The sequence below is a fragment of the Rana temporaria genome, chromosome 9 (assembly GCF_905171775.1).
Source record: "Rana temporaria chromosome 9, aRanTem1.1, whole genome shotgun sequence".
NCBI lineage: Eukaryota > Metazoa > Chordata > Amphibia > Anura > Ranidae > Rana > Rana temporaria.
Window position 1 is genome coordinate 43,049,404 of NC_053497.1, and position 19,281 is coordinate 43,068,684.

The 19,281-nt window shown below is 44.1% G+C and overlaps 1 protein-coding gene across 1 annotated transcript in view; it reads left to right on the plus strand.

Moving 5' to 3' along the window:
• The window catches only part of SPRED3 (sprouty related EVH1 domain containing 3), a 48,158-nt gene that overhangs the window by 15,740 nt on the left and 13,137 nt on the right, over nucleotides 1-19,281 (plus strand). Inside the window, exons 2-4 of the mRNA XM_040323291.1 lie at nucleotides 12,548-12,719; nucleotides 15,121-15,289; nucleotides 16,627-16,706. Of these exons, the coding sequence (XP_040179225.1) occupies nucleotides 12,548-12,719; nucleotides 15,121-15,289; nucleotides 16,627-16,706 (421 nt within the window). The remainder of the gene's footprint in view (nucleotides 1-12,547; nucleotides 12,720-15,120; nucleotides 15,290-16,626; nucleotides 16,707-19,281) is intronic.

Below are 19,281 nucleotides of genomic sequence, written 5' to 3' on the forward strand. Positions count from 1 at the left end.
GCCATGGCTGCAACCAGCCCCGTTTAAGGTAATTTGGGGGCCCCAAGCAAAATAGGGTCCCCCCAATCACCCCCCCCCCGCATTCGAAGCCTACATTAGCGCTACACAAATTTTTTACACCCATGTTCTTGCTCCCCCCCCCCCCAGTTCCTATGTTTTTCTATTCTCACCTCCCCTTCTTTCCTGTAGGCTGCCGCTGTAGCGTGGCTGAGCTCCTCTTCCTCCTGTCAGTCCGGTGTTCTTTCAGTCCCCTATCAGATAGTGCCCAGGCCGGGTACCCCGCGCGGTACAGGAGATTGTTTCCTGTGTTCCCGGCCGAACTGAAAGGAAGTGAGCACTCAGTGTGTGTCCGACCGGGAACAGCAAACTGAATCTCCTGTACCACGGACTGACCGGCCGGACTGACGGGACTCCAGGAGGAAGGGAGAGGAGCTCGGCCACGCTACAGCCTGGGAAGGGGAAGTTTGGGGCCCCAGGCCAGCTCGGGGCCCCAAGCAATTGTTTGTTTTGCCTGTCCTGTAGCGACAGGCCTGGCTGCAACTGATCCGCCAAAACCCCAGCATAATTTCTGCCAGTGATGCCCTACATTTTCGTATTTTCAAGCGTTAGGAGGGGTCTCCAGTTCTTTTCCGGGCTCTTTCATCCCACTGATTGGCATCTGATCCAGTAGTTGTGGCCAATGACAATACAGGTGATTATCTCTATGAGGAACATCCTCCAATCATCTCGATGGTCTAGGAGACCGGAAGCAATGCGCATTTCGCCATTTCAGGTTAGGGAAAATGTAAACAGAGACATTTTTTTCTGGAACGCATGAAATCCATTTTTTTTAATGAGACCCCAGATGTCTTCATAAAGAGGACCTGTCAAATGGATGTTTGCATGACTTGTGACAGCAATAAACGTGATAAAAAAAAAATGAAATGGACAGTTTAAAAATATTGTTTTTTAATAAAAAAATAATAATGGTAAAACATGTTTTTAAAGCGCCCCCTGTCCCCCCGTGCTCGCGCACAGAGGCAAACACATACATGGGTTGGGCACACATATGTAAAGGGGGTTTGCAGCACACATGTGAGGTATTGCTGCTAACATTATAATGAAAGCAATAAATCTAGCTCTAGACCCCCTTTGTAACTCTAAACTAGTAAAAAAAAAAAAAACGTTGCCTGTGGAAATTTTTAAGTATCATAGTTTATTGCCCTTCCACGAGCATGCACAATTTTAAAGTGCAACATGTTAGGTATCTATTTTACATGTAGGAGAGACGTGTCAGAATAGGTCTGGTCTTCAAGTGGTTAAAAATCTATTGGAATGTTATCACAAAATAACTTTTCATGCAATTCCATTGCAAGGCAGAGCGTTGGGGCATGCTGGAGTCTGATGACATCTGGTGCATTAAGTTGCCCTGTAAAAAATGCAGACACGCCCTGGCACCAGACAAGAGAGCCCATTATCTCCACTTCTTTTTGTTATTACACTAGAGCCTTTACTCAGACGCATCAGAGCCAACAACATCAAGGGATTTGATGTCTGAGGAATAACATATAAAATAGCGGCTTTCGCTGATGACATATTATTGTTTCTGACTGAACCCCAAAACACAATTTCCCGGTGGACGATGAGTGGCCATTGGCCTGACTGCGGAGGCGCAGGCAAGGCTTGTCATGCACGGCTCTCCCAGAGGAGGTGTTCCCTGTTCTGTGACCAGGCTCTCCACTGTCTCAGTCCTGTCCTGTACTCATGTAAAGGAGTCCGTGTGTGGGGGGAGGATGGGGGTGACAGATCACATGTCACAGATGTAGGAAATTGGACTGATAGGAAATTGGACTGCTGAGGAGAGCACCATGAACAGAGACCGCTCTACAGGAAATTTTGATGGTGTTTGATCATTGCTCCGCAAAAAGTAGAGGTGCAGTGACAGAGCCTTTCATGTGGCCCCATACTGGCCCTCAGGCAGTTTTCGGATGGTCAATCTGCCCCTGTGTGGCAGATGGGCTGCCATACAGGGGCTGGATGGGCTTCCCTATTAAGTGATAGGGCCCATGCCCCCTACAGAAGGCCTGGTCTTACCCCCTTATCGGCGGCCCTGCTTCACAAGAAAAAGCTTACGATTGATTCCAACTTTTATGGCTTCTACATCCACTCAGAGAAAGGGTCCTTTTCCTTCTCTCTCTATGTCAACCTCTAAACAAAAGCTTAACACCTCCTTTCGTTGCAAGCCCTGGCCTACAAAGCCTTAATTAATTGTGATCATGTGATTGCATAGCAGTTACATGATCCCCTGGCTGACCAAAGCGGGAGTGGTGCGCTCTGCTCCACTAATCTGGAAGAGGCAGGATGACTTGCATGTACGTGATCCTGCCTGGCCATGCCACCTGGCTGTGGTAAATATACTGTGGTCGGCAAGCGGTTAAACTGAATGGGTTATTTTACAAGGTGATCATTTACAATCGCTTTAAACAGATTTCTTTGTGTACCAAAAGTCACAATGAAATCTATGAGGCCTGCCGGCCCTCTACATGCAGTCCGCATGCAACGATCAGTTTACTGAGTGGCAGGTGCAGGACTGAAATTTTTGGGCATCAAGGTGCACAAATGCACTGCTATTGTGAAGCCCGATGGACATGTTGGGGGCAACACTTAAAGGAACACTAAAGGAAACTTTTTTTTTTTTTGTAAAATAACAAACATGTTATACTTACCTCCACTGTGCAGCTCTTTTTGCACAGAGTGTCCCCGAACCTTGTCTTCTGGGGTCCCTTGGGGCTGTCTCGGCTCCTCCTTGCAAGAGCTTTCCACCTTCATGCGAGTGAGCTTGCATGGTGGAAAGCTTTTGCGGGCGTGCTCCGTGATACAGCGGCGGGCATAGCCGCCGACTGTATTACTCGGCCCCACCCCCCGGCGCATCGCGTCATCGGATGTTATTGACAGCAGCGCCAGCCAATGGCTCCGCTGCTATCAATCTGTCCAACCTAGCCAATCAACGGCCAGGCTGGGAACCAAAGAGGATGACGGGGACGAGCGCGGGACTTTCGAGGGGTGAGGTAAGTAAAATGTTGGATGTTTTTTCACCTTAATGCGGTAGGATTCATTAAGGTGAAAAAACATTTACCTTTACAACCCTTTTAAGGCCCTCTATAATTTTCCAGTTGACCACCACTGTTTTAGACAATGGAGATAGCTGGAAATAAACAAATACATGTACTGCCTGTTTTGTGGATTAAGGTGGCGCAGGCCAATATAGTACTTTTTAGATGCTTATGTCAGTTCATGGCAAACTGCACAATGCATAAATCTGAATTCCGAGAATCTGAGTAAGACAGACAGAGGGTCATTTTATCTTAGTCATTTGTATAGATACTATTACAGTACAGTCTGGGCCTGATAATATCCAGACAGGAAATCTTTCTGTATTGCATACACTCAGATCTCTGTTTCTGTTCGAATTCAAATATGCCTTGAGACTTTCTTTCTGTATTAGATACACCGCTTTTTGTATTAGATACACTGGCCGATCCCGAACAGTTGATAATATCCAATCAAATCTCTGTATACAGTATACCTCTTTATTAGCCATTTCTTTGCAGCTTTCTGCATATTATATAAACCAACAAAAAAAGCAGTGCTTCCTTGTAATACGTGTAGCGCTACCCCTGCAGGAGCCACTTGAATATTGTTGGTTCCTTATGCCCCGTACACACCATCACTTTATGTGATGAAAAAAAACGTAATTTTCTGTGAAGTAAAAAATGACGTTTTTGAAACTTAAATTTTCAAAGACGAAGTTGCCTACACACCATCGTTTTTCTCACAATGTTCTAGCAAAGCGAGGTTACGTTCCACCACGTTTTTCCATTGAAGCTCGCTTCATAAGTAGCTTCTGGGCATGCGAGGGTGTAAAAACGTCTTTTTAAACGTCGTTTTTTGCTACACACGGTCAATTTCTGTGAAGTAAAAAACAATGTTTTGAAAAACGACACATAAAATTGAAGCATGCTTCAATTTTTTTGGTCGTTTTTTAGAAGACATAAAACGACGTTTTCCCCCACACACGGTCAATTAAAGTGACGTTTTTAAAAACGTCATTTTTTTTCATCACATAAAGTGATGGTGTGTACGGGGCATTACTCTGCCTCTTCAACCCCACTGGCACACCGGACAACCAAATACTGTAAATAGCACAGTATCCGGGGGAAAAAATACAGATAAAACGGTATGTACGAAAAAAAAAAAAAAGACCAGCATAATGTCCGTTACATGGTTACATGGTTTCCTATGTATGTAGTTCACATCTGTGCATTTTTTGAAAAGGACCAGGGTTTTTTTTCTGGTTTTTGGTTTATTAGACTTCAATGGTATAAAGATGTGTATTAATAATGTCCGTGTCACAGGTCAGCTCATTGTAATGTTAGAATTTTTTTTTAGGGTGAACCCCCGATTTACCAAAACCATATAATATGAGATCAAACCTTAATGCCCTGTACACACGATGGGTTCGTCTGATGAAAACGGACCGATGGACCGTTTTGTTCGGACGAACCGATCGTGTGTGGGCCCCATCGGTTTGTTTTCCATCGGTGAAAAAAAAAGAACCTGTTTTAAATTTTTCTTATGGTTAAAAAAACTATAGAAAAAAACGATCGTCTGTGGACAAATCCATCGGTCAAAAATCCACGCATGCTCAGAATCAAGTCAACGCATGCTCGGAAGCTATGAACTTAATTTTTCTCAGCACGTCGTTGTGTTTTACGTCACCACGTTGGACACAATCAGATTTTTAACCGATGGTGTGTAGGCAAGACTGATGAAAGTCAGCTTCATCAGATATCTGATGAAAAAATCCATCGGTCTGTTTTCATCAGACGAACCGATGTGTACAGGACATAAGAGTTTGTAAATCTAAAGGAAATCAGACAACACAAGTTGTATGGTGTGTATGGGGTCTTAAAGAAGAAACTTCAAATAACACAAACAATTTATTTTGATAATTTATTTTATGTGGACTTTTTTTTTTATATATTTGGAGTTTTTTTTTTTCTATTCATTACATTTGCTGGACACTTACTACAGAGGAAGCGCTGTTTTTTTGTTGGTTTATTTAATGTATGATAAGTAGAAGCTTTTAGGTGATGTATTATTATTTTGCTCCTTGGGCGCAGTGTTGCCACAATTTATGTTCTGTATGATATCTTAGTATAAACAGCATATTCTGAGATCAGACTGTATTGTGTCAACCTTGTAATACAGGTTTTATTTCACCCTACAAAGGAAGTCCACCTAGCTCAACCCAAAGCCTGCCTATTTTCAGAAGCACCCTCGTGTTAACATAAACTTTTTATGTAAGGCCCACCTTGGCACCTCCCTGGTAAAGCACCTTGGCCTCATGAGGACAATGGCCTCTTCACCACAAAACTGGCCCTGTGGCAGTGGGGATCTGCAGGCGGAGGCTTTTCGAATCCTGGAACCCCCTTTTAAAAATAAATGGCCTCAGATAGCATGCATACATAGTACTCCTACTGATTCACAAAAAATATAAATAGTAAATAAAAAAAACACCTTTTTCAACACTCTCTTTAGAGCCGGTTCACACTGCGGCGGCACGACTTCGGGGGCGACTCTGCAAGTCGTCCTGAAGACGACTTCAGAGGCGATTAGCAAAATGACTTCTGTATAGAAGTCAATGCAAATTGCCCCGAGCCGCCCCCAAAGTCGTACAAGAACCTTTTTCTAAGTCGGAGCGACTTGTGTCGCTCCTATTAGAACGGTTCTATTGCATAGAATGGGACGCGACTCGTCAGGCGGCCGAGCCGCCTGATGAGTCGCCCCAGTGTGAACCGGCTCTTATAAACAAACAAAACAAAATGGCCTACAATGTACAACCCATCATCAGTCACATCATCTAGCGATGCAGATCCCCATCAATCACGATAAATGACACCTGCCGACCCAAATTTGGTTAATGACGTTACTCAGGAGATTTTGCCCCTTGTGTACATGTGTGGTGGAGACTAGGACTGTCATTTGAGGTGAGTAGTTAAAGGGAGCGAATTGTGTCTCAGGTCAGTGAACATCATTCATTGTGGTTGACCAGAATCTGTTGGTGGATTTACATTGTGGAACTTTTTTTAATCAAGGACTTGTGTGTGTGTGTTTTTTTTACTATGCAAATTATTTTTTGTGAATGAGTATAAGTACCATGCACTCCTTAATCATTCATATAAGCCCCCTATCCAGAAACCTCCACAACTACCAGACCAAGGAAAGAGGTCCTTGTCCTCATCAATATGAGGGCATGGTGTTTCCTGGCTAGGTACCCTTCAATGCTGAGAGCACCTAGCCTGGTATAATATAATAGTGTCGTGGCCCTACCTACTTAGGGTATTGTCTAAATTGAATTTTGGCCCTAATTTTTTCACCTTTTTTGCTGACTTTGTACTCGATTTATTTGGCTCAAATGCTAATGAAAGGTTATAAATTGAACCCTATTAACATTGCATCAGGCACCAGGCAAGGGTGTTCGCTATCACCACTTTTAATTATCATAGTGTTAGAAAGTTCTTTGGCTATTGCGATTTGCAGCAACCCAGATATATTAGGTATTGAAAGTGGGGGCCGGCACCATAAATGTGCTCTTACTGCTGATGATTTGCTTCTGTTCATTACCTCTCCTTACACCATTCTTCCAAATTTAATGGAATTGCTGCATCTCTTTGAAGTTATAATGATTGTAGAGACTTGTATAGCATACAAGAACAATTGGTACTCTAGAAAACAGTGAAATTGGAACAGTCCATAAGTCCATGGCAGATGTAAAAACTGATTAAGTAAATGGATGCACACAATCCGGCAGCTCCTTGCGAGTAGACCTTGGAGGAATCTCTCATGGACATGCAAAGGAAGAACAGCAGGGCACCAGATTAGTGTAGGATATAAACAACACTTTATTATAAGACACACTTACATCTGAGAATCTTGCAACCTACTCTGGTGGCTGATATGGATGGTGCACAAACAGCTCACAGCAGTCTGGTTGGACAGATGATCAGCTGCACGGCACAAGCAAGGACCCCCTGTGAGATGCAAGACTGGCGGCGTCTGTAAACCCTGCTCATACTACTGACTGAAATGAGAACCGTGACAGGAGGGGGCGGACGCGGACCACTACGTGTTTCCAAAGCCCCACCTCCCTTTTGAAGTTGGCCTGCTAGGAGGGAAAAGGGGAACGTTTCAGCTGTCAAGCTGGCTTGCCCTAACCAATGAGATGAGACGGAGGCAGTCTATGTATCATGCCTTAAGGTTAACGTAGACAAGTCAGAGGCCCTTAATGTTACCTTAGATGATTAGATATTCGGGATTTGGGGCTCAATATTTATTTTCTTGGCAACAGCTTTCTATACCTTATTTGGGCATCAAATGAACCTCACAACATCTTGTATCGTACAAATTATCCTCCATTATTTGTCAAACTTTTAAAGGAGGTAGAGATATGGTCAACAAGTTCCCTTTCCTGGCTTGGCAAAATGTTAAAAATGGTGGTATTGTTTAAAGTTTTATATTATTTTTAAACTTTGCTTGTTCAAATCCCTATAACTGATTTCTAGAAACGTCAAATCTCGACTACTAAAATGTATCGGGGGTCCCAGGGGGTGTAGATTCACACACTGCATGCAATATACACTTAAGGACTCTGGTGGTCTAGGGATTCTGGATTTTCACAAATAATATAGGGCCAGATTCACGTAGCCCGGGCGCAACTTAACTTTTCCGATTTAAGTTACACCGCCGCAATTTTTCCAAGTTAGTGCCCGATCCACAAAGTACTTACCTGTAAATTTGCGGCGGTGTATCCTAAATCCGGGACGGGTACACTTTTACATGGTGTACTAACTTTACACTTTGTAAAAGGTACTCTATCTTTGCGATGGCAAACTAACACTTACGGCGACTTAACGAAGCGAAAAAGCTTTGTGGATCTCTGTAAGTGCTAATTTGCATACCTGACGCTGGTTTATGACGAACTCCCCCCAGCGGCGGCCGCGGTACTGCATCCTAAGATCCGACAGTGTAAGTCCATTACACCTGTCGGATCTCAGGGCTAGCTATGCGTAACTGATTCTATGAATCAGTCGCATAGTTAGAAACAGAGATACGACGGCGTATCAGTAGATACGCCGTCGTATCTCGTTTGTGAATCTGGCCCATAGAGCAGCCCAACAAACTCAATTATTCCAAATGTACTCCTTTTCTTATTAACAGGACTAGACCTCACTGGAAGCACAAGCTCGTTGACCTCTCCCTATTGACCTCTTAAGGTCAGGCCATCTTATACCCCTCTTTATCACATTCACTGCATTTATGGGATTCCTTGTGCAAATTATTTCCCCCAACACATGCATTTTTTAACAACACAGAGTTCCCCCCTGGGCTACTGCCTCTTCAGTTTAAATGGTGGATAAATAAGGGACTATACCACATCGGGCACTATCTTAAGCTCGAAGGCATCCAGGATACTTTTTCCAACAACTGCAAATGCCATATTTGGAATTCTTTCGCTTATGTCAAATTACTAATTTTCTTACTTAATTTCAAAGTAAAAGAGGACATCAGAGATCAAACTGCCTTAAAAAATAGATGCTTTCAAAGGATGACCCAGAGAGGTGGCATATCGCTACTACTGTATATAAATATTTTAAATAGTTTGTTAGCACACCTTGCAAGCTTTCATTTAGGCTATCTTGGGAAAGATAACTGTAAACAGAGATCACAGGGAGGGATTGAAATACTTGGACTTCCAGAACTCATAAAGGCCTTTTGAATGTCCATTTAATAGAGGTTAATTATAAGGTGAAACGGAGATGCTCTTAGATGAATAGAGCAATTATGTACCATCGAAAAAACATGTGGGAATATATCCCGGATATATAAAACCCTAATGGAAGTAGAAGAGCTGGAAGTCCCCTCATTTCTAAAAACTGGGAGAGGGAACTGGGGAAACGGGGCAAGAACCAAGAAGTGGGAAAAATCCTGAAACTAGTATATGGATCATCAGTAAATAATGGGATGGTGGAAATGAACTTTAAGTGTGTAACCTGGTGGTATAGAACCCCAGATATACTAGGGAAGTATCAAATAAGACAAACAACTGAGTTTTGGCCGGGATGTAAACAAACGGGAACCATGGCCCATATATGGTGGGGGTGCCCAAAGATTAGAACCTATTGGAAGGAAATATTAAGTTATATCAAAGAGATTACTAACATAGACCTACCTGAGGAACCATGGACATGTCTATTTCTTGGGGTAGATATCCCGATAAAGGAATATAGAAACTCAAAGGTAGTACATATGATGAATGCCGCAAAAAGCTTGATACCGAGGAAATGGAAAGAAGTATAAAGCCCAAAAATCAGAGAGTGGTTTGACAATATAGAAGACATACCGTATTTATCTGCGTATACCGCACACATTTTGCCCTCAGGGCAAAATCGTGGGTGTGCGATATACGCCGATACCCGCTTTCCCGCGTCCAATTTTGAATACTGCGCCAGCATATACTGAGCGCAGTACACTCGTGTATATTCGGGCAGTCTCGGCTCCTCTCGCGCTCACGTCCTGGACGTACAGGACGTGAGCGCGAGAGTAGCCGAGCCTGCCCAACTATACACGAGTGTACTGCGCTTGGTATATGCCGGCGCAGTATTCAAACTCGGCGCAGGAAACAAGCGGGGAGGACGCCGGACCCGACGAAGAGGACATCCGAAGCCGCAGATGGACGCCGGACCCGACGAGACCGCCGATGGATGCCGCGCAAGACACCAAAACTGTAAGTACAAAAAAAAAAAATTCCACAGGAATGCGGGTCCACTTTAGGGGTGCGCGCTATACGCCGGAGCGCGCAATACCCCGATAAATACAGTATATAATATGAAGACCTAAGACATAGTTATGAAGATACTAGAAAGGGATTTTCTAAGAGATGGGAAAAGTGGTAAAAGTTTAAATTACCAAAGAACTATAACTAGATAAAGAGTATTTAGAGAAGAGGAGAAAGAAGTGCCCAAGGGAGAGGGATGATGGAAGAAAGGGAGGGAATGGGTCGGAGGGGGGGAGAGGGAGGAGAAGGGTAGATAAGGTATTGGAAACAAAATATGTCAATGTATATCTTTATTGGAAGGGAAAACATATTTATTTGTATACAATAACATTTGATAAAATGAAGAGTTAAAAAAATTATAATAAATTATAAGGTGAAGCTTCCTAGGTGCTTTAGAGGTTGTGGCCAGGTGGACTCGATGTATAATTCCTGGTGGACCTGTAACAAGGTTAGGCACTTCTGGAAGAGAGTGCACACTCTAATATTCTCAGTAACCATCATTATTATCCTAAAAAAAACACCAGTAGCTCTCCTAAATGAATCTATAGATAAAATTCCCAAACACACACAATTGGTGATTGTTTTACATGTTTTTGTCAGCTAAAATATCTATTGGGGCTGCCTGGTAGACCCCGGTTGTAGAGATATCCATTATGAAGTGTAAACTCAATTGAATTATGTTAAACAAAATATTGGTCAGTATACTACTGGACAAACAAGCCAAATTTAAAAGAGTTTCAGATCCATGGGTTCACTACGTACAAGCCCCATCTTCATAAACTTTGGTTAGTGAGTGGGGTAGGGGAATTCCAAACTTCCTATTTGGGCTGTCGTTTTTGGATTAAATAATAATAATGGAGAACATAGTAACACTGGCCCGGATTCAGAGAGCAATTGCGCCTGCGTAACCATAGTTACGCAGCGCAATTGCTTACTTGCGCCGGCGTAACAAATGCCCCTGATTCAGGAACCTCGTTACGCCGACTGCAGCCTAAGATATGCGTGGCATAAGGCTCTTATGCCCGCATATCTTAGGCTGCATTCTTGCGATGGCCGCTAGGTGGTGTTCCCGTTGTGCTCTGCGTATAGTATGCAAATTGCATACTAATGCCGATTCACAACGTTACGCGAGCCCTGCGTACGCAGTTTACGCCGTTTGCGTACGATGGTTTTCGCGTAAGGCTGCCCCTGCTATTAGCAGGGGCAGCCAATGTTACATATACCCGTCGTTCCCGCGTCGCGAAATTTAAAATCTACGTAGTTTGCGTAAGTGATTCGTGAAAGTTTCCCGACGGAGCATGCGCACTACGCTTGGCGCGGGAACGCGCCTAATTTAAATGATTCGCGCCCCCTACGGGATCATTTAAATTGCGCACGCTTACGCCGGGCATTTTGCCGGAGCGCCCACGCAATTTACGGAGCTACTGCTCCGTGAATCGCGTGTAGCGCAGAAAATTTGCGGGGGCGCAGGGCAAAAACGGTGCCCTGCACCTACGCAAAAAAAGCGCAAGGCTACCTGAATCTGGGCCACTGGTAATAGCTCTCTACCTCAATTTCTGAGAGAATACTTTGCTTTCTGTGCAAACATTATTCTTTAGATTCCGTGGACCCTTGGTGGGTTCCTTTTTTGAAACACATTATCATTTGTCTGCTATGTAGAATGTATCCTGTTGCTTGTCCAATGCTCTTGTGTGACATTTTTATATGTTTTGTATTCGCCATATATACTGATGCCCCAAGGGCGATGTGTAGGACATGTTCTATACTTATGATTGTACTCTTAATGTAAAAATTGAATGTTTGGGGTGTTACATTCGCCCTGTAAAAGGCAGCAAATAGAAACTGAAATTTTACACATATTACAAACATTATGGGTAATATTTGTGACTTTTGTGTAAATGCTAAAACATTCACAAAGCTATTTTTTTTATACATAGAGCCCCAAGTGTATTCTCCCTGTGTAAAGTTTACCCAGCTGAAGTTTGGGAGGTAGGCATGGGACATCTACTAAAGCTTAAATCGGAGGTTCCGGCAATTTTTTTTTAAAAGCCAGCAGCTACAAATACTGCAGCTGCTGACTTTTAAAAAATGGACACTTACCTATCCAGCGCTCCCGTGATGTCGTCAGCCGAGGACGAGCAATCACTGGTCCCTCGGCTGCACCCGCCGCATGCGCGAGTAGTGCGCCGCGCCGTCACTGGTTCCCGCTCTCTCCTGAGAACAGTGTATTTCCCAGAAGACAGCGGGGGGGGGGGGGTGCGGGTAGGGGCGTGTCTGCCGCACAAGTTGTTCCCGGAAGTGGGTGCAAATACCTGTCTTAGGAGAAGAGCCCAGTTTTGTCACATCAGACTATTAATCTCAGATCTCTCTGCTTTGTTAAGGAGAGAACTGTATGAAGTACTGCAGGCCTAATACTGCAGCCTACACTTTATGAATGGGCCACAAAATGCTGTTGTGTATAGCAGAAAGCAGATAGTGAGATCCGTTTTCAGTTATAAATCAGCAAATGCAAATGAAAATCCCTCCTGTATTGAATTGTATTGTAACTATACTGTCTTCCCTGATGTTGTAAAGCGCTGCGCAAACTGTTGGCGCTATAGAAATCCTGTATAATAATAATAGAAAAACTGCCCCTCTAATAATTTTTGTCTTTTTCCTTTACTGTTGTAGTTACATCGCGAGAGTTCGAGCAGTCGTGATGTCCAGAGACGACTCTAGTGGGGGCTGGGTGCCAATGGGAGGAGGAGGTCTCAGCCATGTAATGATCTGCAAGGTTCGGCGACCAGACACCTCTCACCAACGAGACTACCTTATCCGAGGGGAAAGGCTGCGAGACCAGGCTGTACGTATACTCATTATATACAATGTATGCCTGTTAAACATGTTATTCATGCAACTTAAGCCTTAAGGTAATAGTAAAGCCTCAGTTTTGTAAGCACCTTCAACAGCTGATTTAAAGTGGTTCTAAAGTTCACAGAATTTACTTTATGGTTGCCAAATTAACTGGTATTTATCAGTCTCTTCCTGCGAAGTTGTACCTTTTCCTCCATACTGGAGTTGTACCTTTAACCCTGCTAATTTTTAACCTATCTTCTGGCATTAATGTTTAGTTCAACAATTTTGGATGGGTGTCACTCAACTTATTTTGGAGGTTACGACTCCTATACCCTTGTCCATTCTGGTCTGCCTTTTGGACCTTGTGGTGGGACTGGCCATCACAGTGGTACATAGAACCCTGCTGAGAGTACTGCAAAAAAAACTGACAGCTCCCGTCGGGGGCCGCTGTACTAACCATGTGGGGTTAGCCCAGAAATCTTTTCCGCTAAACTGTTCTATTCTGACACTCCGACTGACCCTCCGATCAGTGTTCTCTGCCATTGGCTAAGAGTGCTGATCGGGAGTTGGTCGGCTGCTGATTTTCCAGCATGCACGTCTGACATACACAGGGGCAGGATGTCGGCTGGTATTTTTTGAACCGGAAACTGTCTGCCGACATTCTGCCCATGTGTACAGAGCTTTAGGGCTTTACTTGACACCTATCACCGTTCAAGTGTTATCTCAGCTGCAGCACCGCTTCTCACCTTTCCTGTTTTTTAAAGAAGACACAGAGAGCAGCAAGAGCCATAGGCTCCTCTGTGAGGAGGGAGTAGTGGCGTGGCTTACTGGTGCTGTGTGTGTGTGTATGGATGTGCAGAGCCTGGCTTGGGAGCGCGTGCACACAGGTGCTCCCATAGCACATGGTTTGCTGGTCCCTACAAGCCTCTTGATGATATTTCCTAAGACAAAACGCCCTTGGGGCACTATTCATCCCAATGATCTGAGACACTAATGCCACGTACACACGATCCTTTTTCGGGTTGTAAAAAACAATGTTTTTTTCAACTTCATCATTAAAACGACGTTGCCTACACACGATAGTGAAAAAAAAAATGCTCTAGCAAAGCACGGTGACGTACAACACTTACAACGGCACTATAGCCTTGGGGCTGCTTTTGCTGATTTTGTGTTTGTAAAAGACGATTCGCGCTTTTCTGTCTGTTACAGCGTGATGAATGTGCTTACTCCATTATGAACGGTAGTTTTCCAGAACGAGCGCTCCCGTCTCATAACTTGCTTCTGAGCATGCGCAGGTTTTTCCCGTCATTAAAGCCCACACACGACCATTTTTTACAACCCGAAAAACGACATTGTTTAAAACGTCGTTAAAAAATAGAGCATGTTCGAAAAAAAAAACGTTTTTCAGAACCCGAAAAATGCTCTGAAGCCCACACACGATAGTTTTAAATGACATTTTTTAAAAACGTCATTTTTTACAACCCGAAAAATGATCGTGTGTACGCGGCATTAGGCTGGTTTACTAAAACTGGAGAGTGAAGAATCTGGTGCAGCTTTGCATAGAAACCAATCATCTTCCAGTTTTTGTTTTGAAGTTAGAAACTGATTTGCTACCATGCCCAGCTGCACCAGATTTTGCACTCTCTAGTTTTAGTAAATAAACCCCTATGCCCCCCCTGACACCAACGATGGAGCACTATTCCTCCCACTAATACCAATGATGGGGTACTATTCCTCCTCCTGTTCACCACATGTGCTATGGTATGTAATCAGGGGTCAAGTCCTGGGGAAAAAAGTCTGGGAACTCCCACCCAAGATCCACTCCCCCACCAAAAAAAAAGAAAATGGATACGCTCATATGCATAATTACTAAACCGCAAGTTCTTTCTAAATCCTGCGATAACTCGCGGCAGACCTCCGCAATGTCTCCTGGGAACAATGACAAAAGCTCCCAGGAGACATTGCGGCATTGAGGAAGTGACAGAATACCCGCACACTACCTGATAAATTCATATACAGGAAGCGGCCAGTAACATAAAGGATTACTAAGGTTCGCCTGCCCCTGACAATAACTCGAGCTGGGCATCGCCGCTTAGTGAAGGATTGGCTCGGGCGGCTCGGCTGCTCTCGGCTACTCTAGTCCTGCAAAGGGAACTGCATTCCTGTTGTGAAAAAAGTGCAGGAACTACGTTCCCACGCGTTCCCGCAGGACTTGAGCCCTGTATGTAATGTGTTACCACCAAGCCTGAAACTCCCATGGCAAGGGCATTTTGTTACACAGTCCACAGTCCGGCACCCTAAAGTATGAAGGACAAATAACTGTCCCTTTGTTCAGAAACTTTAATCTCGAGAATAAATATAGAAAAGTGAGTGGGAGATGAGTTTTGTCCATGTTTCCCTTTTTTCAGACTATCCTCGAGTGTGTCCTAAAGAAGGGCCTAGTGTACAATAAAGCCAACCCCATCTTCCATCATTGGAAAGTCGAGGAGAACAAGTTTGGGCTGACCTTTCAGAGTCCGGCGGATGCTGTAACATTTGAGAGGAGTGTGCAAGCTGCCATGGAGGAACTCGTAGAAGGTTGGTTATAAAGTTAAGGAAAAATTCAAAAAGAACCTCACTTCATATGGCTTTATTATATTCACAATGGTCTCCTTATTGTTGGTGCCATGCTGTCAGGGTAAAATAGATACACAAGAGCTGACATCTAGGTGTTAAATAATATTTAGTGAAACAAATATGATAAAGTTGTGTTTAAAGGTGCTCTCCATTTAGATGTAAAAAAAAGGACCCTTAAAATAGACAAAAGGTACAGCCTACTTCTACAGCACTTCTAATATTTAGTCACCCAATTTCTTGCACCTTGCTTCCCTACAATTCACATGGTTGCTGACATTTTGAACACCAGGGATGCCTACATTTCCGATGCTGTTCAAAAGGGTGACAGATATGTTAATAACACACTAAATCCATTTATTGTGGTTATTATTCCTATGAAATCATTATATACCCACACTCCGGTTTCGTGCACTAGGTACAGGAAGGTAGCATAGCACAAATTGAGGGACAAGAGACTTTAATCCTGCCAGAAGGTACTCAGAAAATGCAGTTCAAACAGGCTGAAAGGGAAACATGGGAAATATGGGAATATAATTAAGGGATTTTGTATTGAAAACAGATCAGAAGTGCCTTACCATAAAGTAGGGTGACCAGACATCCCCAGTTTCAGGGGACAGTCCCCGGATTGAGGACACTGTACCCAGACCAAGTCTGTCCCTGGTTTTGTCCCCAGATTGGATTTAATAGGGGGCAGGGGCAATTTCAAAGACAGTCAGTGCAGAATTAAAATAAAAAAAATTGAATTACACACCCCCGCTCCGCTGTGCCTACTAGCATAGGGGGGTTGTATTTTTCCCATTATCTGTGCCCCTTTCTGATGATCATGTGCTGGTCGGAGCGGAGGGAATATTTCTTCAGTTTCGAGCGCATGACCATTCAGCTCCGCTCGCATGTCCTTCTGCCTTGGCTTAAATCCTGGCCAGCCGCCTGCCTATCTCCTTGCCTTCCTTGGCAGAGTGATCTTCCTCCGCTCGCCATCCAGTAGTAGCCGGGGCCCGAAGAGTAAGACTTGAGAGGCGGGCGACGACGGGCAGAGAGTCGCTGATTGTTGCCAGTACTAGTAAAGAAAAAATATGTCCCCGGATTTCATTTTAAAAATCTGGTCACCTTACCATAAAGGGGCGCTGGAACATTACCTAATGGTTCAACCTGGCAGCAGATGTGAATATGAGTAGTGTCTAGAAGGGGGCGATCCAAGGACCAGAGGGCATCTATACAGGCCTCAAACTGGGCCTAGCTTATTTGTCAATGTACATCCAAAAGCCAACTTGTGATAAATCTATCTTCTCTCACCATAGGCTCTCTGTCACATTCAACATCCTCATCATCATCCTCTACCTCTCGGGAAGAAGCGCAAGCTTTGGAGGATGTCATGCCAGTAAGTATATAAGAAAATACCATATATAAAACTAGTTTCTATTGCCAAAGAATAGCATTGCGCCCTCAACCACCGTACCTGGTCTTGTGTGGCAGGTAACATTTATATATCCACGTTATCCCAGCTATTGAGTAAAAGGCGCTTAAAGGTGCACTACATACCAAAAAGAGCAACTAATGCTGTGATATCACCACCAGAACTATGCAGATACTGTCGAGCAACAGATCCCTCCACCCAACAATGCCACCATAGCTCTAGAGCTGGAAATTGGAATGTGTGCGCGCCATGCCTTGTCCAGCCCTGTGCAGAAACCATCAGGCAGAATATCACTGTGCCCAACTGTGCCTACCTTCACATTGTACTATGCAGCTGTGTACCTTAGGGCAGACCCCACTTACCACCCCACCCTAAGTATGGCACTGGCCATGTACCTAATAGTCTGCTTAGTTCCTTTTTGAAAAGCTTGATCTCAGTTATGCCACTCTTATTCCCCAGAATATTTAAAGTGAAACTACACTGCTTTCAAGCACCAAAATTGTGATTTAATTCATCTTTGATATTCAATGTAAACTTCTTCATCCATTGTGCTTTTTTTTTTGCTGAGAAATTACTTTGAAAAACACCCTCTAGCATTTCTAGCTATTACCATCTTGAGTAAGGGCAGATGATTCATGTAGCATTTACTTCTTGGAATCCATTTCCCCATAGCTCAGGCATGCATGTAGGAGGGTGTGCTTAGCTGAGAAAACCCCATCTTCCCTTCTCAAGACTCCTGGGATGTATCAAATGGTTTGCCTAGGACTGGAAACCATAAAGTAACTGAACAAATGTAAAAAAAAAAAAAGGTTAAAACATGTAAATATATTTTACCTTCCTATCTATATACTAATGCTAGCAGCATATGGATTAAAAGTAGTCAATGTTGAAAGAATAAAGTTCCACTTTAAGTCAGTGTTTGTATCAAGTCAATGATGTTAGTCCTTTAGATCAGGGGTCTCCAAACATTCTAAACAAAGGGCCGGTTTATTGTCCTTCAGACTCTAGTAGGGCCGGACTATGGTCAAAAGCAGGAGTGGAAATATTCCTGGCATCAGTGGGAGTAAGCATTGCCACTTTTGGTATTAGGGGGAGGAACAGTGCCCTGTCCTTGGTATCATAGGGAGGAATAGTACCCCATTTTTGGTGTCAGTGGAAGAAATGATGCCCCATTGTTGGTGGCAGGTGGCAGAATAGTGTCTTGTATCAGTGGGAGGAATAGTGCCCAAAGGGCCAGAAAAAGGCAGGCAGAGGGCCACATCCGGTCCTCGGCCGCAGTTTGGAGACCATTGCTTTAGATCAGGGGTGTCAAACTCAATTTCATCGTTGGCCACATCGGCATTATGATTTTCCTCAAAAGGGCCGGTTGCATCTGTAAGATTAGATGTCCAGCGCATCCCCTCCCCTCACATTAGCTGTCAAGAGCCACCCCACCATCAGAAGTTGAGTCCCCCACCCCACTTACATCACAGTGTACCCCCTTTCCTTATGCTGCTGCTGGGAACAAGCTGGATGCATTGCTTGAAAGCAGAAAGTACAGGGTCTGAAGAAGGACCAGGAGGAGGGCTGGAGGTGCGAGGGCCACATGAAATGGCCTGGAGGGCCAGATTCGGCCCGCGGGCCTTGTGTTTGACACCTGTTCTTTAGATAATTAGCAAACCCATTAGGCATAGAATTTATTTTTCAAAAGAAGCTAACCACATTTGTTATAATTTACTGTATAATCTCTTTTAGATTTATTATTGTTTATGTAGTGCAGCTGCTGACCTGAATGGATGTGAATTAAAGCCGGGTAAAACTTATTTCCTATTCATTCATTGAAGGACACAGGATTCAGAGACAACTGGGTTATACTCATAGGTAAGGTGAAGTCGGCAACAATGTGAGTATTAATAAAATCAATCTTTATTTAATCCAAAGGAGTACATGCGTTCCAAAATGGAGCCAACTGACATGTTTCAGCCCACCAGGGCCTTAATCATAGTCCATTTTGGAAAGTATGCACTCCTTTGGATTGAATAAAGATTGATTTTATTAATACCGTATTTATTGGGGTATAGCGCGCTCCTGCGTATAGCGCGCACCCCTAAAGTTGCCCCAAATTCCTGTGGAAATTTTTTTTTTTGTACTTACAGTTTTGGTGTCTTGCGCAGCGTCCATCGGTGGCCTCGTCGGGTCCGGCGTCTGTCTGCGGCTTCGGGTGTCCTCTTCGTCGGGTCCGGCGTCCTTCTGCGGCGTCCTCCCCGCTCGTTTCCCGCGCCGAGTTTGAATACTGCGCCGACATATACAGAGCGCAGTACACTCGTGTATTGTCGGGCAGGCTCGGCTACTCTCGCGCTGACGTCCTGTACGTCCAGGACCTCAGCGCGGGAGGAGCCGAGACTGCCCGACAATACACGAGTGTACTGCGCTCGGTATATGTCATCGCAGTATTCAAACTCGGCGCGGGAAAGCAGGTATCTGCGTATACCGCGCACCTACGATTTTGCCCTGATTTTCAGTGCAAAAAAGTGCGCGGTATACGCCGATAAATACGGTA